Source organism: Chiloscyllium plagiosum, chromosome 21 (assembly GCF_004010195.1).
Source record: "Chiloscyllium plagiosum isolate BGI_BamShark_2017 chromosome 21, ASM401019v2, whole genome shotgun sequence".
Lineage (NCBI taxonomy): Eukaryota > Metazoa > Chordata > Chondrichthyes > Orectolobiformes > Hemiscylliidae > Chiloscyllium > Chiloscyllium plagiosum.
In genome coordinates this window covers 43,367,016-43,394,698 of record NC_057730.1, presented here as the reverse complement: position 1 = coordinate 43,394,698, position 27,683 = coordinate 43,367,016, and the positions used below count along the sequence as shown (strand labels likewise).

At 39.6% G+C, this 27,683-nt stretch overlaps 1 protein-coding gene across 2 annotated transcripts in view; it reads left to right on the top strand.

Annotated features, from left to right (window-relative positions):
- The window catches only part of radil (Ras association and DIL domains), a 124,407-nt gene that overhangs the window by 64,295 nt on the left and 32,429 nt on the right, over positions 1 to 27,683 (top strand). For both annotated transcript variants that reach the window (XM_043711913.1, XM_043711912.1), the window contains exon 7: positions 26,440 to 26,552. In XM_043711913.1, the coding sequence (XP_043567848.1) occupies positions 26,440 to 26,552 (113 nt within the window). The remainder of the gene's footprint in view (positions 1 to 26,439; positions 26,553 to 27,683) is intronic.

Here is a 27,683-nt window from a genome sequence, read left to right as displayed (position 1 = left end):
AACAGTTTGTGTTGGTTGGGGTTTTGTTAGGTGGGTGGAGATTTTATATCACCACCCTCTGGCTTGGTCATCACCAATGGGGTGAAGTCTGGGAATTTTAGGATTGGTAGGGGTAGTCAGCAAGGCTGCTCCCTCTCACCGTTGTTGTTCACGTTGGTGATAGAACCACTGGCAGAGGCCATCGTCAGAACATCCACATAACCGCTCCGGAAGTGGAATCGAGAGCACACAAGATTACATTGTATGCGGATGATGTCTGCCTGTTTTTATCGAACCCGATAACCTCCGTACTCCATTTGATACAATGTATCAATTCATTTGGGGCTATTTCAGGATGTAAGATTAACTTTGCAAAATTGGAGGCTATGCCTTTGGGGAACCTGAAGGATGTGCCAGAAGTTGAAGGTGACCCTAAGTTCCCTTTTAAATCGTCACGGGCAGGGTTCCGATACCTAGGCATTTTATTACCCCCAAGTTTGATCTGTTATTTCGGACTAACTTTGCTCACTTGCTCGACAATATTTGGCGAGATCTCCAGAGATGGGAGGCTCTTCCAATTTCATGGCTGGGCCGAATATCTCTCATTGAGATGAATGTTCTTCCTCGTTTGCTTTATCCCATGTAAATGCTCCCTATAATGTTTTCCAGGTCAACACTGCGGAAGCTTATGGGGTGGTTCGGTTCCTTTGTCTGGCATCGTGGGCGGCCCCTCATCAAACTTATTAAATTGCAGTTGCCTCAAGGAGGGAGAGGAGTTGATTTCCCAGACATCAGGTGGTATCAATTGAGTTCCCTGCTGTCCTTTGAGATTGAATAGGTAACGATCCAAACTCAATATGGCTGGATATTGAGGCCTCCCAGGCAAAGTGCCCTCTTATTAACCTATTGTTCATGGATAAGTTGAGGACAGTTATGGACCACTGCCGGAACCCCATTGTCATTAGTACAGTCAAGGCATGGAGGGCGATGTGTCAGAGTGAGGGTTGTTTATCCAAGACTTTGCCACTTACACCTATAGTTGGCATGGCAGGGTTCCGACCAGGGATGATGGACTCTGGGTTCAAACTATGGGCAGCGAGAGGAGTTTCTAGTTTGGGAGACTTGTTTGAGGGGGAGGTTATGATGTCTTTTGAGCAACTGAGCCAGAAATACGGGTTGCCCAGCAGAGACCTTTTCTGTTTTTTTTCAGGTTAGGGATTTCATCCAGAAGAAGACTATGCTTCTCACTAAGCCCTATAAGCCCGATACAGGGAGGTTATTGCTGCGTTCCACAAGCACCCTTTCGGTTACTGCCCTCTATCGCCTGCTGGTTGGCAGATCCTGGCAGGATATTAACCGGTTATGTGAGGTCTGGGAGCAACAGCTAGGAGTGGAGATCTCTTCTGAAATGTGGGAGAACATATGGGAGAATACTCGAAAGATCTCAATCTGTAATAGGACATGCGCTACGAAGTTCTGCACAGGGCTCATCTGGCACCAGGCCATCTGGTGAAGTTTAAAAAAGGGGCATCTTCAGTGTGCCCCTAATGTAAAATAAGTGTAGGTACTCTTACTCATTGCTTCTGGGCATGCCACAGGCTCCATGTTTATTGGAGCGCTGTGGCGGGAGAGATAGGGAGGGTATTGAGGACTGAAGTCAAAGTAGACCCGATATCCCTCCTCTTAGGTCTACCGAATTTAACATGGGAAGAACTATTTAATATTCTTGCATACTGCGCATAGAAGAATATTTTGATGAACTGGGTGTCTGAGAACCCACCAGGCTTGCTGGGATGGCAAAAATTAGTTATGGAGCACATTCCCTTGCCTTTTTTTTTACAGACATGGTGCACCACATAACAGACCATTTTTATAAGATATGGCAGCCCTACTTGAGTTATTTGGATATAAATTTGTCAGTTATCTTAATTAGGGCATTTGTTTAACAGGATGGTTAGATTTGTCAAGCCCTGGGCCCTGGAGGGAGTCTCCTGAGTTAATATGGACACACACACACACCTCCCGTCCCTTTGTTTGGGAGCTTTGCGCCGAGCATAGGTGTTCTGTATTTTGTGTCCTTTGTTTCTTCTTGGTTGTCTTTCGTTTTTTTGGTGTTGCTTTGCACAGTGTTAGGGTTTGTCTCGTATTATAGGGTAGGTTAGTAGTTAGTAGACAGTAGTTGTATTGTAACTAGTGTTTTTATTCTTTTTATTATACCGATATTTGTTATTGTATTTTTCAATAATTTTATATGTTTGTAAAGTTAAAAAAATTTGCTAATAAATATATTTTTAAAAAAGTGGAGTACAGTAAAATCCAGCAGATTTTGTTAATATCCAGCTGAACATAATTACTGACCAGAATTATGACTGTGATTCCATTCAGTAACTGTTTCCCATCATGTTTAGTGATGGGGAAATGTAGATTAGTTTCATCTGGCCTCAAATATTTTTCCCTTAGAACAGACCAGCAATATTTACATTTTGCTGGGTGGATCTATCATAATTATAGTCTCGCAGACTGTAGCCTAATAGCACAAGCAGATTGCGTGACAAAGAATTGTGAAAAAAGACCTACCAATATGAAAGTAAACTGCATTTTTATGTTGCAATTAAATAAAGTCTAAAGTAACAAAAGAATTTGATATTCTTTTCCTATGTTGCCTACTTTTGAGCAGCAAATTAATGCCACGAGCTCTCAACAGATTTAAAGTAATAAATATATTTACAAAAAAAAATGGAGTGCAGTAAAATCCAACAGATTTTGTTAATATCCAGCTGAACATAATTACTGACCAGAATGATGACTGTGATTCCATTCAGTAACTGTTTCCCGTCATGTTTAGTGATCGGGAAATGTAGATTAGTTTCATCTGGCCTCAAATATTTCTCCCTTAGAACAGACCAAAAGAAGTTTGGAAAAAACTTTTCCATTGAGTGAATAGTTAGGGTATGGAATGTACAGCTTTGAAGTGTGGTGGAGGCAGCTACAATTGAGGCATTCAGAAGGGCTTGGGATGATTATTCGGATAAAAATAATGCACAAGGGTACGCAATTAAAGAAGATTGGCTTATTTAATGAGCTGGTGCAGGCATGATGGGCCAAGTGGCTTCCTTTGGCATTGTTAACATTTCTGTGATTCTGTAATCTTCACCACAGTTAGATTCATTCCCAGGTAGAATGGGGATTCAACCCTGTGTTCTTAACATCAATCTAATCCATTCCAGCTAACGGGCTTCTGGGGAGGTCCAAATTTCTGTGGCAACCTGCACTTTTATATCATGCTGTAGTCTTGGGGCTGTGGATAGTAATGGTAGAGACACAAATTTCTTTCCATTTTGGCTGACAGAGCATCTCTACTGCTTTTACCACTGTCATTTGTGTATGATGGAAGGATTTACAGAAATTTAAACTTTATGGCCATCAAGTCATAAAGTACAACTTGAACACAGAGCTTCTAGCTTTGAGACAAGGATACTACTTACTATGCCACATACCTTCAATGTGATATTAAGTAATGATATGTTCATCCCTTAAGGATGCTGGGGGGTGTACCATATTGTTAGTAAACTGGCCAATGAATGGACAGGTATCTCCAAAGTTAGTATCAAATGTTCAGTCTATGGAAAATGCTGTGTTTATATAATGATTTGGAGGTGCTGGTTTTGGACTGGAGTGTACATAGTTAAAAATCGCACAACACCAGGTTATAGTCCAACAGGTTTATTTGGAAGCACTAGCTTTCAGAGCGCTGCTCCTTCATCAGGTGGTACAACCATCTGATGAAGGAGCAGCGTTCCGAAAGCTAGTGCTTCCAAATAAACCTGTTGGACTATAACCTGGAGTTGTGATTTTTAACTGTGTTTATATAACAACTTACTGCATCATTCAGAAACTTTTCAAAATCAATCCTGTAAAATTAATGATTTTGAAATATGTCTATTGTTTTATGTAACATGGATGGACAAAGGGAAGGAGAGCATTTATATTATAGAACATAACTGGTCATGTTGAGCTGTATAGGGCATTGGTTAGGCCACTTTTGGAATATTGCATGCAATCCTGGTCTCCTTCCTATTGGAAGGATGTTGTGAAACTTGAAAGGGTTCCGAAAATATTTGCAAAGATGTTGCCAGGGTTGGAGAATTTGAGCTACTGGGAGAGGTTGAATAGGCTTGGGGCTGTTTTCCCTGGAGCATCAGAAGCTGAGGGGTGACCTTATAGAGGTTTGTAAAATCATGAGGGACATGGAGAGGGTAAATAGACAAAGTCTTTTCCCTGGGGTGGGGAGTTCAGAACTAGAGGGCATAGGTTTAGGGTGAGAGGGGAAAGATATAAAAGGGACCTATGGGGCAACATTTTCACACAGATGGAGCATGAATGGAATGAGCTGCCAGAGGAAGTGATGGATGCTGGTATAATTGCAGCATTTAAAAGGCATCTGGATGGGTATATGAATAGGAAGGGTTTCGAGTGATATGGGCCGTGTGCTGGCAGGTGGGACTAGATTGGGTTGGGATATCTGGTTGGCATAGACAAGTTGGACTGAGCGGTCTGTTTCCATGCTGTACATCTCTATGACTCTATAACTGTGTTTATTCTAGATACATTGCAAACCATATATTTTCTAAGTGGTTATTAGCTTAATTGAAGATTTCAATAATGAATTTAGATGTGTATACACTCAATGAAACACCAAAACAGAAATGAACAGGAATTGGGGTGGCAAAATTGAAAATCTTTCGCCTGAAGGGCCAACTTTTGCGTCAATTGATCCAATTTACTTTTGCTATGTAGTCACTGTCATTTTGTATGCAAACATAGCAGGTAATTAATGTATTTCCTGGCCCACAAACAGCAAATTAATCTCTTCATATGCAGATTGAAACTGTAGTAGATGTTGAAGAAAACAATTTGAGGATACCATTATTTTCAGTTACATGCATTTTTCAACAAACTGTTGGGAGCTTCCCACGGCCATTAAAATTGTTCACAAAATTGGATGGATGAAAATAGGCTGAGATGCAATGTTATAGATCAGCAATCCTAGGTTGCAATTTCATGATGTCATGAGTACCAAAACTTCTGTACAACTCCATGTACAGCATATGGATTTTGAAATTCAATTAATTTAGTTGGATTAAAAGTGAGTTATCGTTGTATACTGAATTAAAAGCTAAGACTTCAATTTCACAATTTTACAGACAAATTCAGTTTTATTCCCTTCCTTTGTAGAAGGTTTACATCCTCTGTTACTCTCTTACACCTTTTAATCCAAGAGAAGGGTAGGTGATGAGTTCAGAATTCCCATGGTCAAATATTCCTTTCTCTCAGGGTCCAATATTCATCCTTTCAGTTATTTTATCTAATTGATTTGGAATCAGACTGTGGAACATGTTTCCTGTAATATCTTGGTCATTGTCTTGGTCTGGAATTTATTGTACCTTATGAGAGAAGCTTCTCTGTGGCTATTATGACAACAAATGATCATCAGGCATCCTCTCATGATTCATGCACTTATGAGATTTATAATAAGAGTCTACACGATTTTGACTAATAACAGTATTTAATATTTTATAACTGTTCAACTTATCTAAATTTACAAGATGACGTAAATGATATATCTTGGTCTCTAAGCCTGAACTGATCACTTTTCACTCAAAACTGTCTGCATGTCTGTTGATTTCTGACTGACTTTGAGAACACTCTGACGTCTTTGGCAAAAAATCACATCTTCCATGTTTCCAAGACATGGGGTGATAAGTTCCAGATCTTCTAGCACATTCGCACAGCTGCATGGTCTCTGGTTAGCCTGAGATCACTTTGGTTTGGAGGAAGAATCAGGGTTCTAGTCTTGTACTATAATGCAATGCTCTCCTATGGCAAGGTAAACTGTAGGTAATTGTTTGTCTGAGTACAAGTCTTTTTATTTTTGCCTCATATCATTTTTTGACCTTTCTACATTTGTTCTAGAAACCCTGCTTATAGTATATTAAGGGAAGCTGAGTCTTTAACTTTTATTGTAGTATCTGGTATCTTAGCAACTTATCTTTTATCAGGGTATGAGTCTTTTTCTCGACCTAGGTGTTTATTATTCTGTGTCCTTATGTTTTGATGTTATCTGTTGTTCGTAAAGAGGCAAAGTTGAACTCCCCATTCTCATTTTCTTTTCTAATACTAAATGCTAAGGGAGAAGATGGGGGAATACCATGACCATTTGCACCGTCTTAAAACATTCTAGAACTTTCCTGTTAAGCATTTAAAGCTAGACATGGCAGAACTATTGCATGCGAGTGGTTAAACAATCCACAGTCAGCCAAAAGAAGGAGGTGGACACATCAAAGAGAGAACAGATCAGAGGTAAAAGATCTTTCAAATGACCATCAAATTACAACAAGAGCTTCCTCGATGTGTGTTCTCAGTTTCCAGGCAGCTGTCAGATCATCTTCATCCAGCTCCTTCTGCACCCTACTAGCACTTCATTCAACTCCCCAAGCTCCATTGATATATTCTTCAGTGCACAGAATATCCCTCAAAGATATGGCCATTCACTCATATGTGGGAACCCAACATTGATGCCAAAATCAGTTCTGCTATAAACGGGTAGTTCCGTTCTCATGCAATCCCATATTCTGAGATTAATCGTGCAAAAGCAGCACCATTTAAACTAATGGGGCTGGAATTGTGTTATAACCAATACACGCTTTAAAAGTTTGCACTTTAGAAACAGTGTTCCCAAATCATCAATCATGTTTTAGGGAATTTGCATTACATAAATATGCACTTTAGCAGAACGACTTGTACATTTACAAAGAACAAAACATTAACAGTGCAGGAACAGACCCTTCGGCCCTCTAAGCCTGTGCCAATCCACATCCTGTATCTAAATTTGCTGCCTATTCTCTAAGGATCTGTATCCCTTTGCTCCCTGCCCATTCATGTATCTGTCTAGATACATTTTGAATGATGTTATCATTCTCATCCCTATCACCTCCGCTGGCAATGCATTCCAGGCACCCATCACCCTCTGCGTGAAGAACTTTCCATCTATATCTCCCATAAACTTTTCCCATCTCACTTTGAACTCATGATCCCGAGTAATTGAGTCCTCCACTCTGGGAAAAAGTTTCTTGCTATCCACCCTGTCTACACCTCTCATGATTTTGTAGGCCTCAATCAAGTCTCCCTCAACCACCACCTTTCCAATGAAAATAATCCTAATCTACTCAACCTCTCCTCATAGCTAGCACCCTCCCTACCAGGAGCTCTCCTGGTGAGCTCCTCTGCACCCTCTCCAAAGCATCCATATCGTTTTAGTAATGTGGCGACCAGAACTCTGTGCAGGATTCCAAATGTGGCTGAACCAAAGTCTTATACAACTGTAACATGACCTGCCAACTCTTGTACTCAATACCCCATCCGATGAAGGAAAGCATGCCGTATGCCTTCTTGACCACTTGACAGACCTGCGTTGCCACCTTCAGGGAACAATGGACCTGAACACCCAGATTTTTCTGTACATCAATTTTCCCTTGGACTTTTCCATTTACTGTCTAGTTTGCTCTTGAATTGGATTTTCCAAAATGCATCACCTCGCATTTGTCTGGATTGAACTCTATCTGCCATTTCTCTGTCCAACTCTCCAATCTATCTATATTCTGCAGTATTCTCTGACAGTCCCCTTCACTATCTGCTACTCCACCAATCTTAGTGTCATCTGCAAACTTCCTCCAAATCATTTATGTATATTACAAACAACAGTGATCCTAGCACAGATCCCTGTCACAGGTCTCCATTTTGAGAAGCTCCCTTCCACATACTTTCTGTCTCCTGTTGCCCAACTATTTCCCTATCCATCAAGCTAGAACACTCTGGACCTTATGCGACTTCAACTTCTTCATCAGTTTACCATGGGGAACCTAATCAAATGCCTCACTAAAGACCATGTATATGACTTCTTACATCCCTTCCCTCATCAATCTACTTTGTCACTTCTTCAAAGAATTTTATTAGGTTTGTAGACATGACCTTTCCTGCACAAAAGCATGCTGTCCATCACTGATTAGCCCATTTTCTTCCAAATGGGTATATATCCTATCCCAGTTGCTTCCCTACCACTGATGTCAAGCTCACAGGTCTGTAATTTTCTGGATTATCCCTGCTCCCTTCTTAAACAAGGGGACAACATTAGCAATTCTGCAGTCCTCTGGGACCTCCCCTGTTTTCAAGGATGCTGCAAATATATCTATTAAAGCACCAGCTATTTCCCCTCTCATTTCCCTCAGTAACCTGGGACAGATCCCATCTGATCCTGGGGACTTGTCCACCTTAATGCCTTTTAGAATACATAACACTTCTTCCCTCCTTATGCTGCCTTGACGTATTGTCAAGACAATCATTGATCAGGCCATCAGATGTCTGACTGTGGAAATCTGGTGTTTGGAATGGCATTCTAACATGGTTTACATGAAATGAAATCTGTGTTGTCCATAACAAGGCCTTTCAAAAAGGTGTTGACTGTGAGCAAGGTGAACTGCTATTTGGAAAAGCTTGTGAGGACCCACCAACATAATTGTCTCTGTGCTGGTTGAGGGTGCACTTGTAAGGTGCAATGCTGCTTTCTCTGAGGTCTGCTCTGACAGCACTTTGAATCCTGTATCATCACAGGACTGTCTTTGTGTCTTAATGCTTGCACATGAAGGTATAGATTTTTTTTCCTAATGCAATTGAGTTTTTAACATGCTATCAGACTGGCTGGCCTATCACTCACCCCCATCAATCTGTGATTTCCAGTTTCTACACATCCTCTTTAAAAGTGATGCCCAGTCCACCTTTCTCAAGTTGTTTCTAGGTAGCAGCCCCCATGGTCTTCCACGTTGGTGATGGTATAGAAGTAGAGAACCCTTCTTGTCTGGGTGTTTTCTTCTGTAAGGACAAAAGAGATAGAGAAGAAGCACTTCTGGCCTCTATGACAAATGCCAGCAGCTCATTTCTTAAAAAGCTCTAACTTCAAGCAATTCAGAAGACAAATAGAATTTGAGTACAGGAGAAACTAAGTTGTGCTTCGATAAAATGTGGAGTTGGAAAAAGTACCAAACACATTGGAAGAGCAGGGGAGTCGAAATTTCGGGCAGGACCCTTCATCAGGACTTGACCTGCTATGCTTTTCCCAGCCCCACATTTTATCAACTCTGACTTCCCAGCATCTGCAGTCCTCACCATCTCCAATAAGTTGTGCTTCAATTGTATAGAACACACTTGAAGTATTGTGTGCAGTTTTGGTTGCCTTGCCTAAGAAAGGATGTCAAGGAGGGAATCCAGCAGTTTCCTCACACTAGTTCCTGGGATTGTGGGATTGCCCTATAAAGGGAGATTAAGGAGACTGGGCCTTAATGTTCTGGACTTTTAGAAGAATGAAAGGTGATTTAACAGAAATTTACAAAATTCTGAAAGGGATAGACAGCAGATACAGAAATAATATTTCCCCTGGCTGTGGAGTCGCAGAATAATAGACAAACAACATAGGACTATGATGAGAAGGAACATCTTCAGCGGGTGGTGAATAATTGGAAGTCTCCACCTCAAAAAGCTGTGGAAGCTCAGTTATTGAATACATTTAAGACAGAGATGAGTACTTTTTGATATTACTATAAGCAAAGGATCTCAAGATAATGCAGGAAAATGGTGTTGAAGTAGATGATAAGCCATAATCTACATAGATGAACCAGGCCCAAGATGCTGAATGGCCCACTGCTGCTCCTACATTTCTGTACAGGCAACACTATGATTCTGAGGCCTTGTGTGAGATGAGTAAGCACCTGGAACATGCTACACCTGAACTTCCAGGAATTTATGTGCCCTTGGGCTCCCAGCAGTATAACACCACACTTACTTTAAATACTTACATTTGACAGTAACTATCAACAAGCTGTCAAGACCTTTTAAATTTCAGAATAGAGGAGCTGACTACTGTGAAAATGATACCTAGTTTGACAGTTCTGTACTACTAAAACTCAGAATGGAAGTATACCATTGTATTCCTGAAAGGGACCTGATTCGAATCCCCACCTAGAAATGTGAAGCTTCCTTCTTTCGTAGAAAAGGGCTGGAGTGGCAATCTGTTTGAGACTGACCTGTAAGTTCCATTAAGAGTGAAGGAAAGTTTGCTCATCACTGAAAGATGTACTGTAGCATTTTATTCAATATTTTCCTTCTAAGGAATATGCAAAAGCATCCAAGGTTGAATTGTCCCTTCAATAATAATATTTTTCTGTACTAACTGCTGATTCTAAAATTGTTATTGTGACCCCATTACAATTTCTTTTCTAATTCTTAGAGCTAAGTTGCAATTTGGATCATTAATTACAGGTAATACACATCCGTGTTGAGTAGTAAATCACCAGTTAAAGTAATAAATAGGGTTGGATTGGATTAAAATAAGTCTATGTATGAACATGAAATGCATGCATTTGAAGAAAATTTGAAGATGGGTTTAAATTTTTCCTGTTTAAAAGATGCTTGAATATGAACGTGCTAACATGTACCTTTATATATTTAAAAGTTTTCTCACTTATGGAATGATTGATATTCATTACCATTAACTGTAATTCAGTCAGAGATTTTATTAGGATTTGTGATAAATGTGAAGTAGTCATTAAATTATTAATTATGCTTGCAGAAATTATGCAAATATTACAATTGCACTGAATCCAGCAACCATGATTAATTGTGTTATTAGACAAGTAACTTTGGTGGAAATGTTAAAGAACTGAGGGCTCAGTATAACAATGTAGCACTTTGTTAGAAAGAGAAAATAATGTATGAGCACAAGAATACATTGGACTAGAAAAAACAATTACATCTAGTCAACTCCAGAGTTCAAGTTTTTAGTATGAGAGATAGAAAGAGAATAATGAGCAAGTTGTATACCTAAAGAGGAAGAGCTGCACAATGACCAGGAGAAAGTGTCACAGAATGGCTATTGATAACAACCAAGGTGCAGGAAGTTATTATCATCTGAGAGGAAGTTACAGACTGACCAAAAGAAAAGAAGCAGAAGAACTGTATCCTAATTAACAGAGTAACATTCTGACTGAGCTAAATGCAATTTGAAAGAAAAATAAAGTACTTTTGATTATTCGGTGGTCTATTATGTGTTTAGGTGCCAAATGGAGCATCATGTCAAATGAATTATATTAAAAAGCCCTCCATATTGTTTCATTGTATCTGATTTATGTATCTTGGTTGTACTGTTGTCAGGCAATACTTTGCTCTGCACGAGGCAATAAAGAGGACTTGGAGTCATAAGATTCATAGAGATGTACAGCATAGAAACAGACCCTTTAGACCAACTTATTTCCCAAAGTGCCATTGTCTTATTCCATGTCATGTGATGTATCCTCCAACAAAGGCATGTTTGTTGATGCTACATCTGAGCCACTTTCTTGGCAATTTTTGTCCATTTTGATTTGCTGTCATTTTCTACATTGAAGTCAGAGCAAGGAGGCAGGTCCAAGTACACCTAAGCCAAAAAAAGAATTAAACCTAGACTTCTTATATTGTACTGAGCCACAGGCTTGGACATCTGAGCTAAATATCCTCCTAAATTATCTCAGAGCATTGGAGGCCTGAAAGGAGCTGTGTACCTGTTTTTTAGGCAGTCACGCAGTGCATATGGCATGAAAACAAGTCTAGGGGATAAATGGTGAGAAAATATTTCAATGAATTTACCAATTAGCTACAAAAGGGTGAATTAATTTGCAGTAAAGAAAGAAACAACTTGCATTTGAATGTTGCCTTTCATGTTTTCTAATTTTTTTCAGCTCATGATTTGACATCCATTAATGTCAGTGAACACAAACTTGGCAGCAAAGCATGCACGATCTTACAAGCAAAGTTTCTAAACTGTACAGGATTAGAGAGGAAAACCATAAATAATTTCAAGTTTCAGAAAATTGGACTATGAGAAAGGATTGAAGAAACTTTGGTGTGCCAACCTTGCAAGGTTAACAAGAGAACTGATAGAGGTACATAAAAATGGTAAAATGTACAAAACAATTATACCTGAAACTTAACTTTGAAATAAATCTTGATACTAAGGTAAATTGATATGCTTTGGTAAAATGCAAATTTAGGACTTATGTCAGGAGATATGACAGCAAAAAGTGAATGATATGGAAAGAACAAGTGGTTATGAAGTCAAATAAGAAGCAATGACACACAATGGTGGGAGACTAGGTACTTCTACCTATACAAATTGTGGTGGTCAAATTAATTTCCTTGTCTATTTATCTTGTCAATGAAACAATTCTTTCCACCAACCAAATAACAGAATTTCAAATTAAGGATACTTTAAAATTTGATTGACATTTTATATTTAAATTCAATTTGCAGGCCATTATAATGAACTTATTAAAATATATTGAGTTTCCAGCATTAAATAATACTAAAGCCATTACTCTTAAAATCATACCTCAACAACATTTTAAAATAAAACAATCAAAAATCTGCTGACCTTTTCAATACAGTTTCGTGAGATGTCGGCATCAGTGGTTAGGCCAGCATTGTCTATTGTCTATCTCTAATTACCAAGAGGGAAGAGTAAACTTCATTGTAGTGGGTCTGGAGTCATATGTCGACCAGACCATGTAAAAATGGCAGCTCACCTTCCCTAAAGGAAATTAATGAACCAGATGGGTTTTTTTAATGACCGTCAACAATGATTATGTGGTTTCCATTAGACTACCTTTTTGAAACTTGTTATTTATTGAGTTCAAATTTCATCATTTGCCTTGGTGAGTTACAAATCCAGAACATTAGAACATTACTAGTCCTGTGACATTAATACTACGCCTGACCTAATTTCCAGTTTCCTGCTGGATAAAGTGGAATATTTAAGGTAACTATTACCTAACAGAACAAAGTAAGTGTTTCAAATCCAAATATGGTAATGAATATACATTCTTTTCACAGCTTGCCAACAATATGAATATCAGAAATTGAGGTTAAGAGATATTCAAGACGATAATTTATTATGTTTTGTACTTGCTGATTTAGCTATGGCGGATGCTTGCTGGCAGGTGTTCAGCATTTCCTCGTTGTTTGGAGGGTTAGCAAGGCTAGTTGCTATGTTCTTGGCTGCTGGCATTCACCCAGCTGCCTTATTAATTATTGCAACACTTATTGAGAATTTTAGGTTCTAATTTAAAATCTGTACTTTAGGCACAGAACACACCACATTTATCTGAAAGAAGATCATGATGAACTTCTTATAAGACAATGCACTTTTAATTAAAACAAAGGATGGTTGCATTTCTTCTTAATAGTGTGTCCATTAAGTCTCAGGGATGTGAGTCTTCAAAGCTCCTTGTTTCATTAGCTAATCATTCGTTATGAGGAATGTCAAATATTCTCCAGTTTTTCATTGAAGAGAACACTGAGATGAGAATTGGACTTGTGCCTGAAGTGGGCATTTGGCATTATTTTGAATGAAAATGTCAAGCTGCTGGACTGTGACACAAATAGCGTAGGTAGGTCCTGTCTTTATTGGACTATCAGTTAAGACTATAAGTTAAACAAGCGGATTTAGACTATATGACCCATAGAGTCTGCCTTTCGATCATGGCTTATATGTTTCTCAAACCCGTTCTCCAGCCTTCTCTCTGTCACCTTTGATTCCCTTACAAATCAAGAACCTATCTATCTCTGTCTTAAATGCACTCTCTGACTTCGCATACACAGCCTTTTGTGGCAATGAGTTCCACAAATTAACCATTAAAGTTAACCTTAAGGGAATCCTGAACTAGGACTCCTAAGTCCCTTAATGCTAAGATTTCTGAAGCCTTTCCCCATTTAGAAAATAGTCTATGTCCCTATTCTTTCTACCAAAGTGCATAACCTCACACTTTCCCACATTGTATTCCAACTACCCACTCTCCTAGCCTATCCAAATCCTTCTGTAGCCTTTCCACTTCCTTGACAGTGCCTGTCCCTGCATCTATCTTTGTGTCATCCTCAAACTTATCTATAATGCCCTTCATTGGTATGGTTAGGGTGTTTAGCTTGGGAGGAAAAGGAAACCGGAACCTAGTGGTATGTGAGCGCAAGAAATTAGCTATCAGCAGTAATGCCGTGAGCGAGGAACACTCCCAGTTCACATTCCAATAAAGAGGAAAGAAAATTGAGCTTTCTAAATATGTCTTAAGAGCTTTGTTGTTTGACCTAGAGTCAGATACCATTGCACTAGATAATTAGCTATGCTAATAACAATTTTAGCTGGATTATTAATGTATCACCAATAATTTCTTTTCGCATTTGCTAATGGATTCTTGTGCACTGTCACATTTTATCTTTCCTAATCTAAAACTATCTGTTATTCACATGAAAATTCATTTGCCATTACTCAGCTCATTGGTTTGATTTTCTCAGGTCTATTTTGATAGTAAGTCTCTTGTATGGTAGTTGAACAGTTTGGTACAATTGGCAATTTTTTTTACTATTATTAAAAGCATCCTTGTTCCATATTGCACATGACAAGCATTTACATTAGATAACCCAATGCAATCATCTTTCTCTGCTCCAATGTGTTATTTCCATTCATCGATGCTTCTGATTTTATTGCCAGTTTTAAATCCAGCAAACTACCTTGCTCTTAAATTTTGAGATTTAATCATCTCTAAAAGCTTCACTGATTTAGTATCAATTAGCTAGTGAACAGCTAAATAAATTATATCCCCTGAGCCATCTCCAACGTAAAAAATACATATCTATTGATATATTGCCTTTCATGTCCTTGATGATTCAAAGCAATCAGCTTACTTCCTCAGTTCTTTTCTAGGTTTTAAGTGTTAACCTGTAGCTTTCAGAATTGTACAGACTTGTATTAAGGGTGAAATGAGCATGAATTTCTTCTCTTGGAGGGTTGAGAGTCTTTGGAACTCCTTGTCACAGAGTGTCATTGTGCATATTTAAAGCTAGGATGGATGGATAGATGGATAGATTCTTGATCAGTTGGAGAATCAATGATTGTGGGGATCTTTCTATGGATGTTGGGAACAGACCAACACAGATTTATGCCAAGGAACACAAATTGGCCAAAATAAATGCATGTATACAGTGCCTTTCATGATCTCAGGATGTCCCAAATGCTTTATTGTGAATTAAACACTCTGTTGTTTAAGTCATTGTTAGAGGAAACATACATGCAGCAACATTACTCAACAATAAAATATAGCTAGGTAATCTGTTTGTAATATTGGCTGATGGATAAGTATTGACCAAGACAGGAGGGGATCGAAAATTTGCTTTACTTCAAAGTAGTTTCCTGTATCCTATTGCATTATGCAAGATAGCAGGTGGGCCCCCGTGTAACATTTCATCTGAAAGATAGCATCTCCAACAATACAGTGTTTTCCTCCATTTTGCATTGGAATGTCATCCTAAATGTGTCCCCGTGTCTTCAGGAATCCTTGGACCAATGTTCCTTCAAATGTCTCCAGCTGCTGCATGGACCTCCAAGGTTCATGTGTGGCTACAGCTGGAGAAATGGCAGATGAATATATCAGCACAGTGTTGGCACATGGATCAGCGATTGTGCAATGCAAAGCAGTGGCCATACAGCTTAAAACAAGCATTGACTTGAACCCACAATCATCTGATTCTTGACAATGCTGACAAATATTGTCAAAAGGATGTCTAAGTAAAGTTGGTATAATAAAAGCAGTCTATTTTACAGAAGAAAATTAAACTGCAGTATTGTAAAGACAACCTTCCCAAATTGTACAAGTATTATTAGGAAACTTACACTAATAGAGAGAAAGAAATGACAAAATCATGACTAGAGTTTATCGTCTGAATTGTCTGGAAATGTGCTGAATTTGCTCGGAACAAATAACCCTGATCCCATCCTTAAAATAAGCGATATGCCAGTTCATGAATTTTATCAGCCTTGAAAACCTGCCTGCTTCAGTGTGGCTCAAAGGAGATTAAAGTTACTGACTGTGGTCTGGAAACATAATGTGACACTGGGGAAGTCATTAGTAATAAATGAATTGGAGTGATACTAATCCCTCTAGATAACTGAAGCCTGTTTAGTTTTCAGAGCTGTTTCCAAAGAGGAGGAAGAAAATGTTCATGTAGGTAGCTTCATCACAGCCTAAAATATTTATATAATGTATAGCATACAAGCACTCATTAATGTCACCTTGGAATAATTCCTGACCAGCAAGTATCATATTCTATAACAAGTGAAATTACTTAGAATAACCAGCTCTAGGTATTCAGTAATTTCACAGGAAAACTATTTGTAATATTTAATTTTGATTTCTGATATGTTTTTATACCAGAACTTCAAATGCAACTGCACAATATCAAAATTACTTAGGGTCTCCTAACAATGTTTAACACACATTTAGGATTAATTCATTAATGTTAAAAGGTTGGTAGTGCTGTACTTAGAGGAGAAAGTGAGGTCTGCAGATGCTGGAGATCAAAGTTGAAACTTTATTGCTGGAGGCAGAGAGCTTCTTCAAGGAAGGCATCCTTGTAAGAGGATTCGCAGTAGGTTGAAATCTTCGAGGAGAAAGTGAGGTCTGCAGATGCTGGAGATCAAAGTTGAAACTTTATTACTTAGATCAACTTTGATCAGAAGTATGTGGAATTATTTAATTGTATGGTACAATGCAAACTGCTTCAAGTAACTATAAACCTGTTAATGCTTCAAGACGTAAATGCATTGTACCGTACTAAGGTATACAGCTCAGGACATTTTTATTTCCGGTTGTGTTGACTTGGCTCCTGTCAGTCAGGGCTGAAAATGTGTTGCTGGAACAGTGCAGCAGGTCAGGCAGCATCCAGGGAACAGGAGAATCGACGTTTCGGGCATAAGCTCTTCTTCAGGAATCTGCAGACCTCACTTTCTCCTTCTCCTTCTCCTTCTCCTGTCAGTCAGGGTAAAGTTGCAAGTGTTACTATTAGCTTCACATTCCAGGATCTAAAAGGAAGTATATTTTAAATAAACCAGTTGAAGATTGTTGGTGATCCTTCAGGAAGTCCTTGTATATTGGCAGGTATGGACAGCATTGGAAGCATGTTATCATACGGATGTAAGAAAAAGAGTACAAAAACCATGTTCTGAAGTTGTAGAACTAAATAGAGAGACCTAGGACTGTAAAGTGCTTAAGCAGAATGAGGTGTTGTTCCTTCAGCTTTGTATTTAGGTTTGTTGGAACACAATGGCAAGCCAAGGACAGAAATGTTTGATGGTGTATCGAAATGGCAAGTAACTGGAAAGTCGGGTTCTATGAAATGGGTGTAGTCTGTATTTGATCTTGACAATGAAAGGAGATTGCTTTGTGAGGAGTGAATACAGCAGTCTGAACCTGCACTCCAGCATGTAGTGTAAATCTAATTTGAGCAGCAGCTTTTTATGCTTCACTGGAAGCTGAGGTATTGGCCACTCTCACTGCATGTTGGTATGGTTCAAAAGTGCTGTCAATGAATTGTTTGTTTATTCCACACTGTAAAAGATTGACACCAAGTTGGAGCTGGACCTTTCTGTGCTCCTTGCCAATGACGACAGTGGTTAACCTGTCAATGCAGCAAGCATTTATGTGTGCCTGACTATTAGTTCTCACCACTCCATAACTACCTATTCCCATTCTCTTAGTAGAATGTGTTTGGAATGTCTACAACCCCTCTTTGGAAACATGACCTGTTTTCCTATTTTGACATCTGACCTAAACTCTCTAGCATCGCATTGGAGAATCTAAGAGCCTTCTGGCTCATCTGCTGCTCCATCCATGCTCTAATTCCTTCTCAGAGATCCTATCACAAACCGTTCCACTACCTGTTGCAGGCTGAATACCTCGTTAAGAATTGCAGACCTGTTGTAACTCATGTTGTCGATGCAAGCACCTGGGTCTTTAACATAGCATGAAGCCAGTCAGTTGCTTGTTTATCACTAGATTGCCAGTCACAGTCATAAGCAGAGATAAGCAGGCAGCAGAAAATGTGTTCCCTGCATCACTTTGCCTGGACGCAGGGTATTCTGTTTAGCAATCCCTGTGATCGATATATAATTCTGGTCCTTATCCAATTTTTAGCCCAAATATTGGGAAAGTGCATCCTGCAAATTGAATCAAGACTGAAAAGGTTACCTAATCCAATCATTTAAGCAGATTTATGTTCATAAATCTAAATAGTGGGGTGTGGGTTCAGTGTGTGGAAAATTAGAAAATCAAAGGGAAAGAAGGAGGTAAGATTGCAGGATTGCAGGTTAGTGATAGGGTTGATTATTGCCCAAAAATAAAAGGTACAGAATGTTTGAATGTCACATTGTATCAAGGAACTGCAGAAATGTTTGAAATTTTGATAACTGAACAAACTTAAAGGCTTTGTAACATAATGCACAAAGCATTTGGAATAAGGTAGTTAAGCTAACGGCAAAATCGTGGTAAATTATATGATCACATAGCCATTACGGAATCTTGGTTACAAGGTGTTCAAAGTTGGGAATATTTGACCTTTGGACGAGACAGGAGGAATGAAAAAGGTGGTAGAGTATCACTGTTAATAAGAAATGAAATGAGGACAATTGTGAGTGATGATCTAGGTTTGGAAGATGTTAGGTTCCATTTAGGTGGCGATTTAAAAAAAACAGAGCAAGGACAGGAAGGCATTCGAAGGGTACTGTAGAGTGTAGCCATTCTGGGCAAGACTACAAATCAACAAATAATACGAGTGTTTAATCTTTCTATTGATTTGAGTTAATGAAACCGGAAAGGGTAGCTATATCAACAAATTCAGAGAGTACAATAGGGATAGTTTCCTAGAGCAATATGTCATAGAGACAATCAGAGAACAGGCTATCTTTGATCTGGTAATGGATATTAAGGCAGCTTTAATAAATGATCTCTGAGTAAAAGATCCTCTAGGAAATAGTGATCATGACATGGTAGAATTTAATGTTCGGTTCAAGAGTGGGAAACTCAGAAACAACTGTATTTAATTTAAATAAAGGGAATTGCAATGAAGTGGAGATAGTTAAAGTAAACTGGGTGCATAACTGAGTAGGAATGATAGGCATGCAAGGCAGACACTTAAGGCAATAATTCATGACTCAACAAAGATGCATCTCAGGAGAAAGTGAAGACTGCAGATGATGGAGAGTTGGAGTTAATAAAGTATGGCACTGGAAAAAAACACAGCGAGTTGGGCAGCATCTGAGAAGAAGGAAAATTGATGTTTTGGACATAAGCCTTCTTTAGTCTTGAAGAAGAGCTATTCCTGAAATATCAATTTCCTCGCTCTTCAGACGCTGCCTGACCTGCTGTGCTTTTTCCAATGCTACGCTTTATCAACAAAAATTACATCCCAGTAAGGAAGAAAGATTCTGAGTGAGGGATAAACCAACCATGGCTAACCCAGGAAGTTAAGGAAAGTATTAAGTTGAAAGAAAAAGCAAATAAGGCAAAGTTAATAACCCCTAAGACAAGGATAAATTCAGAATCCAGCAAAGGACTAATAAAAGCTAATTAGGACAAAGAAAACAGAATACAAGGGCAAACTAGTAAGGAATATAAAAATTATCGATATAAACTTGGGAATAGGCCCTTTAGAAAATTAATCTGGGGAGACAGTTTTGGGGCACAAAGAAATGGCAAAAGAGTTAAACAGATATTTTGCAATAGTCTTTACATTGGAAGATATTTTAAACATTCCATTAATACAAAAGAATGTGGGAGAAATTAAGCATGATCACTGTCACTAAAGAAGTAGTATTAGACAGACTCCATTTTGCAGCAGCAGTGGGAGCAGTGAGAGGGAGGACCAGAGGGCTGCTGGGAAGATAAATTTCCAATTTAAATACTTACCTCGTGGAATCAGCAGCCTCCATTTGGAAGCAGGAGCGATGAGAGCGAGGAGCGGTCGAATTGCGCTCTGTGAAAGTGAATGAACTGTTATATTTGGGCAGTGGCTAAACCCAAGACACTACACATGTAGTGTCTCCTACCCACTGCCCACCTCTAACCAAAAACGACTGTGATGTGTTGACAAGATAAGGGTTTTCTTTGTTTTTTTTTTATAGTGTCCTGGTAAGTAGTGTAATTGGTTTTGAAAGAAGTTATTTCATTTATCTATTATTTGATATTATAGTTGGACTAAGTTAAGCTTAAGAGTAAAAATGGCAGGAGATCTCAGACCTGTGTAATGTCTTCTTTCTCAATGTGGGAGCTCAGGGACGGCTGATGTCACTGGTTCCTTCATGTGCAAGAAGTGTGTCCAGCTGCAGCTCTTGTTAGACCTCATGATGGCTCTGGAGCTGTGGATGTACTCACTTTGGAGTATCCGCGACGCTGAGGAGGTCGCGGATAGCACCTTTAGCAAATTGGCCACACCGCAGACTGGTTGCTGAGGGAGAAAAGGAAGGGGTGATCTAAAGGGAGGGAAAGAGCAGGAAGGCAGTGTACATGTCCCCTGCAGTCATCTCCCAAAACAGGTATACCATTTTGATTACTGCTGGGGAGATGGCTCACCAGGGGAAGGCAGCAGAGGCTGGGTTCATGGCACCATCGCTGGCTCTACTGTACAGAAGGTGGGGAAAGAGTGGAAGAGCTATAATCATAGAGGATTCAATTGTAAGAGGAGTAAATGGGCGGTTCTGTGGTTGAAAACGAAACTCCCGAATGGTATGTTGCCTCCCAGGTGCATGGATCAGGGATGTCTCAGATTGGCTGTTGGACATTCTGAAGGGTGAGGGTGAACAGTCAGCTGTTGTGGTGCATACAGGCACCAATGATATAGGTAGAAAATGGGATGAGGTCCTTCAAGCAGAATTTAGGGAGTTAGGAGACAAGTTAAAGTAGGACCTCAGAGGTAGTGATCTTAGGATTGCTACCAGTGCCATGCGCTAGTCAGAATAGAAATGAAAGAATAGGCAGGATGAATGAGTGGCTTGAGAGATGGTGCAGGAAGGAGGGTTCAGATTTTTGAGACATTGTGGCTTGTTGTGGGAGTGGTGGGACTATTACAAATTGGATGGTCTACACCCGGGCAGAACTGGAACCAGTGTCCTTGGGGATGTTTTTGCTAATGCTGTTGGAGAGAGTTTAAGCTAATGTGAGAGGGGGATGGGAACCAAATGAAGAGGTTAGTGGTCACTTAAGAGGTAGTAACTAAAGCCTGTAAGGAACTAGATAATGAAGTCAGCGTGTCTAAGGGGTAGAGTAGGCAGGGAACAAATGGTGAACACAAAGGCATAGGTGGTCCAGGGTGCATTTGTTTTAATGCGAGAAATGTAGTAGGTAAGGCAGATGAACTTAGGGTTTAGATTAGTACCTGGGAGTATGAAGATATTGCTATTACTCAGACTTGGTAGAGGGAAGGGCACGATTGGCATCTAAATATCCCAGGATATAGATGCTTCAGGCGGGAGAGAAAGGGAGGTAAAAAGTGTGGAGGAGTTGCATTACTGGTCAGAGAGGCTATCACAGCTGTGCTGAAGGAGGGCACTATGGAGGACTTGAGCAGTGAGGCAATATGAGCAGAGCTCAGAAATAGGAATGGTGCAGTAACAATGTTGGGGCTGTACTACAGGCCTCGCAACTGCGAGTGTGAGATAGAGGTACAAATATGTGGACAGATTATGGAAAGATGTAGGAACAACAGGATGGTGGTGATGGGAGATTTTAATTTTCCTTCGTATTAGAGGTTTAGATGGAGCAGAATTTTTGAGGAGCATCCAGGAGTGTTTTATGGAGCAGTATGTAAATAATCCAACTTGGGAAGGGGCCATACTGGACCTGGTGTTGGAGAAAAAGCCCGGCCAAGTGGTTGAAGTTACAATAGGGGATTACTTCGGGAATGGTGATCACAATTCTAAGTTTTAGAATACTCATGGACAAAGACGAGAGTGGTCCTAAAGGACAAGTGCAAAACTGGGGAAAGGCCAACTATAGCAAAATTCAGCAGGAGCTGTGAAATGTGGATCGGAAGCAGCTGTTTGAGGGTGACTCCACACTTTATATGCGGGACGCTTTTAAAGAGAGGTTGATTAGAGTGCAGAGTTGAAAAGTGTGGTTCTGGAAAAGTGCAGCAGGCCAGACAGCATCCGCCTTTCCAGCACCACACTTTTCAACTCTGGTCTCCAGCATCTGCAGTCCTCACTTTCTCCTGATTAGAGTGCAGGACAGACATGTCCCTGTGAAAATGAGAGATAGAAATGGCAAGATTAGGGAGCCCTGGATGGCAAGTGAAATTGTGAGACTAGCTAAGAGGAAAAAGGAAGCGTACATAAGGTCTAGATGATTGAAAACAGACAAAGCTTAGGAAAAGTATCAGGAAAGTAGGACCAATCTGAAATGACGAATTAAGAGGGTTAAAAGAGTTATTGAAATATCTTTAGCAAACAGGCTTAAGGAAAATCCCAAAGCCTTTTACTCGTATATAAGGAGCAGGAGGGTAACTAGAGCAAGGGTTGGCCCACTCAAGGACAAAGAAGGAAAGTTATGGGTAGCAACAGAGAAAATGGGTGAGATTGTTAATGAGTACTTTGCATCTGTATTCACTGAGGAGAGGGACATGACGGATATTGAGATTTGGGATGGAGCTTTGATTACTCTAGGTCAAGATGACATAAGGAGGGAGGAAATGTTGAGTATTCTAAAAGGCATTAAGCTGGACAAGAACCCAGGTCCAGGTGGGATCTATCCCAGGTTATTGAGGTGATTGAGAGTGGAAATAGCTGGGGCCTTAAGAGATATCTTTGCAGCATCCTTGAACACAGGTGAGGTCCTGGACGACTGGAGAATTGCTAATGTCATCCCTTGTTTAAGAAGGGTAGCAAGGATAATCCAAATAATTATAGACTGGTGAGCCTGACGTCAGTGATAGGGAAGTTACTGGAGAAGATACTGAGGGATAGGATCTATTTATATTTGGAAGAAAATGGGCTTATCAGTGATAGGCAGCATGGTTTTGTTCATGGAAGGTCATGTCTTACCAACTTAATAGAATTCTTTGAGGAAGTGACAAAATTGATTGAGGGAAAGGTTGTAGATGTCATATACATGGACTTCAGTAGGGTTCCCCATAGTAGGCTGATGGAGGAAGTGAAGTCACATGGGTTCCAGGTGTACTAGTTAGTTGGATAGAGAATTGGCTAGGCAACAGGAGTCAGACAGTAGTAGTGGAAAGGAGTTTCTCAAAATGGAGATCTGTGACCAGTGCTGTTCCACAGAGATCTATGCTGGGACCACAGTTGGTTTTGATGTATGTAAATGATCTGGTCTGATTAGCAAGTGTGCAGCTGACACTAAGATTGGTGAAATAGCAGATAGTGAAGAGGTCTGTTAGAGAATGCAGTAGAATATAGATAGATTGAGTTGGGTGGAGAAATGGCAGATGGAGTTCAAATGTGGCAAATGTGAGGTGATGCATTTTCAAAGATCCAATTCAAGAGCGAACTATATGGTAAATGGAAGAACCCAGGGGAAAATTGATGTACAGAGAGATCTGAGTGTTCAGGTCCATTGCATCCCGAAGGTGGCAACGTAGGTTGATAGCTTTGTCAAGAAAGCATACAGCATCCTTTCCTCCTTCGGACGGGGTATTGAGTACAAGAGTTGGCAGGTCATGTTACAATTGTATAAGACTTTGGTTCAACCACATTTGGAATATTGTGTAAAGTTCTGGTTGCCACAGTACCTGAAAGATGTGGATGCTTTTGGAAAGGGTGGAGAGGAGGTTCACCAAGATGTTGCCTGGTATGGACGGCACTGGCTGTGAAGACACGTTGCATAGATTAGGATAATTTTCATTAGACTCTACAAAGTCATGAGAGGTGTAGACAGGGTGGATAGCAAGAAGCTATTTCCAAGAGTGGGGGATTCGATAACTAGGGGTCATGAGTTCAAGGTGAGAGGGTAAGAGTTTAAGGGAAATATGTGTGGAAAGTTGTTTATGCAGAGGGTGCTGGGTACCTGGAATATGTTGCCAGCGGAGGTAGTAGAGGCAGGCATGATAACATCATTTAAGATGTATCTAGACAGATTCACGAATGGACAGGGAGCAGAGGGATATAGTTGCTTGGAAAATAGGCGACAGGGTTAGATAGAGGATCAGGATCGGTGCAGGCTTGGAGGGCTGAAGGGCCTGTTCCTGTGCTGTAATTCTCTTTGTTCTTTGTAATGGGACTAAAGGCAGCTAAGTCCTCTGCCCCTGATAGCTTGCATCCTATGGGTTGAAAAGAAGTAACTACAGAAATAGTGAATGTATTAGCTGTAATTTTCCAAAAATCATTGGATTCTGGAGAAGCACTGGAGGATTGGAAAACTGCTAGTGTGACACATGTATTCAAAAAGGCAGGGAGGTAAAAAGCAGGTAACTACAAGCTAATCAGTCTAACATCTACTGTTGGAATAGTATTTGAATCAAATATTAAGGAAGTAATAGCAGAACATTTTGAAAAATTATAATCTAATCAAGCAGAATCAGCCTGGTTTCATGAAAGGGAGACATTTCTTCAGCCAGAGAGTGGTGGGCCTGTGGAATTCATTGCCACAGAGTGCAGTGGAGGCTGGGACGCTAAATGTCTTCAAGGCAGAAATTGATAAATTCTTGATGTCACAAGGAATTAAGGGCTACGGGGAGAATGCGGGTAAGTGGAGTTGAAATGCCCATCAGCCATGATTGAATGGCAGAGTGGACTCGATGGGCCAAATGGCCTTACTTCTGCTCCTATGTCTTATGGTCTTAAATTGTATCTGACTAATTTATGAGTTTATTGAGAGGTGGATCGAAGGGAACCAGTAGATGTGTTGTATTTGAATTTCGAAAAGGTGTTTGACAAGGTACCTCACAAAAGGCTAAGTCAGAAGATAAAAGTCCATGATAGAATATTGGTGTGGGTTGAGAATTGGCTAATGGACAGGAAACAGTGAGTGGGAGTAAGGGGTTCTTTTTCAGGTGCTGACCCGTGACCAGTGGGGTTCCACACTGATATATGCTGGGATCAGAACTGCTGACACTATGTATATAAATGACTTTGAGGAATGAAGTGAATGTACTGTAGCCAAATTTGCAGATGAAACAAAAAATAGGTACAAAGGTAGAGAGTGATATCAACAGTTTACAGAGAGATAGCGATAGACAAGTAAGTGGGCAAAAAGTTCACAAGTAGAGCATGTGGGAAAATGTGAATTTATTCATTTTATAAGGGAGAGCAAAACAACAGAATATCATTTAAATGGAGAAAAATAGCAGAAAACTGCAATTAAAAGGGGTTTTGGGATACTTGTGCACATAACACACAAAGCACGCACCCACGCAGCATGTAATCAGGAAGGTTAATGAAATATTGGCCCTCAATTCAAGAAGTTTGGAGTGTAACGTTAGGTAAATCTTACTAAAAATATACAAGACCCCATGTTGAGTACTGTGAGCAGTTTTTGTCTCCTTATTTCAGGAAAGATATTATTTTATTGGAGACAGTTCAGAGAACGTTTACTCAGATGATCCTTGGTATGGAGATATTGTTTTATGAGCAAAGGCTAAATATGTTGGGATTCTCCTCCTGGAGTTCAGAGGTGATCTCATTGAAATATGTGTGGAAAGTTGTTTATGCAGAGGGTGCTGGGTACCTGGAATATGTTGCCAGCGGAGGTGGTAGAGGCAGGCATGATAACATCATTTAAGATGTATCTAGACAGATACACGAATGGACAGGGAGCAGAGGGATATAGTATTCTTAAGGGTCTTGACAGAATAAATGCTGAGAGGGTGTTTCCCTTCATGGGAAAATTTAGGACTGGAGGGCATAGTCTCAGAATAAAGGGATGTCAATTTAAGATGAATATGAGGAGGAATTTCTTCTCTGATGGTTGAGAGTCTTTGGAACCCATTGCCATGGGGAGCTGTGGGGCAGAGTCATTGTTTATGTTTAAGCTGAGGTAGATAGATTCTTGATCTGTAGGGGAATCAAGGGTTATGGAGAAAAGGCAGGAAAGTGGATGTGAGGAATGTCAGATCAACCACGATCCTATTGAATGTGGAGCAGGTTCAAGGGGCTGATTGCCTACTCCTGTTTCTATTTCTTAATAGCCAAGGACAAGGACTCCCAGTATATTTTAGAAATTTGGAGAGGATAGAATCATACTTTTTGATAGAGAATAGAAATAAGAAGTTCAGATTTTAAAATTAATAAGAATAAAATTATTAAGGGCGAATAGAAAAATTACTACCCAGAAACTTGTACCTGAACTGGTAATTCTTTTGGCAGCTGCCAAAATTACAAATAGCTCAGGTTTTCAGAAGGGCGAACATTCCACCTCCTTAAAATGGCTCTGATTCATATAATTTCACACGAGCAGAGAAAAGCATATTTTAACTTTTAGAAGAAAGAATGGGAAGATAAAGTTTAACATTTCTAACGAGTCTTAACTAAAATTCTCTTTCTTGTTTTAGGTTCCAAAGAATCATTACTTTCATCCACAATTTCAGTCAATGAAGAGGTCATGACTATTTTGGAAGAAGTGATCATGCATACCTTCCAGCAATGTGTATATTACATCACTAAGGTTTGTTTGGATTATACTTAAGCCATTGTCGAAAGATAGGTAGATTATATAGAATGTAATCCTATCAAAATACACATTAAATCTTTTAAAATGCAGATCAATACTTTGAGACTAAATTAGTTTTGAACTAATCAGGTAAAAAAACCTGTTGTAATCGGCAAGGAAATTTATGGCACAACACTGTGGTAAATGTCTACAAATAAAAAGTTGCCATTACAAAATACTAGTACTCCAATACATAATAATTTTATGACTTTGGAATGAATGATCTGGAACTCATAGTTTAGAAATTAGCAATATTAGGCAAACGTTCAGCAAGTTCTTTTTGATTACTCTATTATTTTGCATTTTCAGTAGGTTGACACTTGTTCTAAAATGAATGGTTCATCTGTTTTAAAAAAAAGCAAAATATTCCTGATGCTGGAGATCAGAATTAAAAACAAAAGGCTGAAGCGACTCAGCAGAAATCCAAAAGAGTCATTAGACTCAAAACATTAAGACTTGCTGAGTTTCTCAAGCATTTTCAGTTCATGTTTTTGGTTCATCTGCTAATAACGCCTCTCATAAATTATTTACAGTACTCCACTGAGGCTCAAAGTAAGGTGGCGGAACATTATTTACAGAAAATTAACTTGACTATTACTTGGGTGAAAAGCAGTGCGCAGTGAGATTTGTATGATATTCGAAATGTCTATTTCAAAGCACGTTTTAGAATGGAATTTTGCTCATAATTGCTCATTACCACAATTTGAACTTGTTTGGAAATGCTGATTCAGATGCCTGTAAGTTAACCACTCAAGTTCTAATGACATACAATTGTCAAAGGCAGTACATTATTAGGATGCCTCAGTGAGAAAGGACATGCAGGTTCTTGGACAGGAAGACCTGATGGAGGAGAGATGGCCTCTATCCTCCAGGAAAAGGAATTCAATCACCTTGTCCCTTTTTGCTGTAGCAGCTGGTGTTACTGTGCCTGGCGCCTCCTCTATTTCCCTACAGACCAAAGGGGACTCATTGTCAATATGTCACATTGAGGCCTACTGCAGTACTCCACTAAGGCTCAAAGTAAGGTGGCGTAACATCGCCTACCCCCAGACCTCTAGGTCCTGTTTTGTATGGGTTACTCCCAGC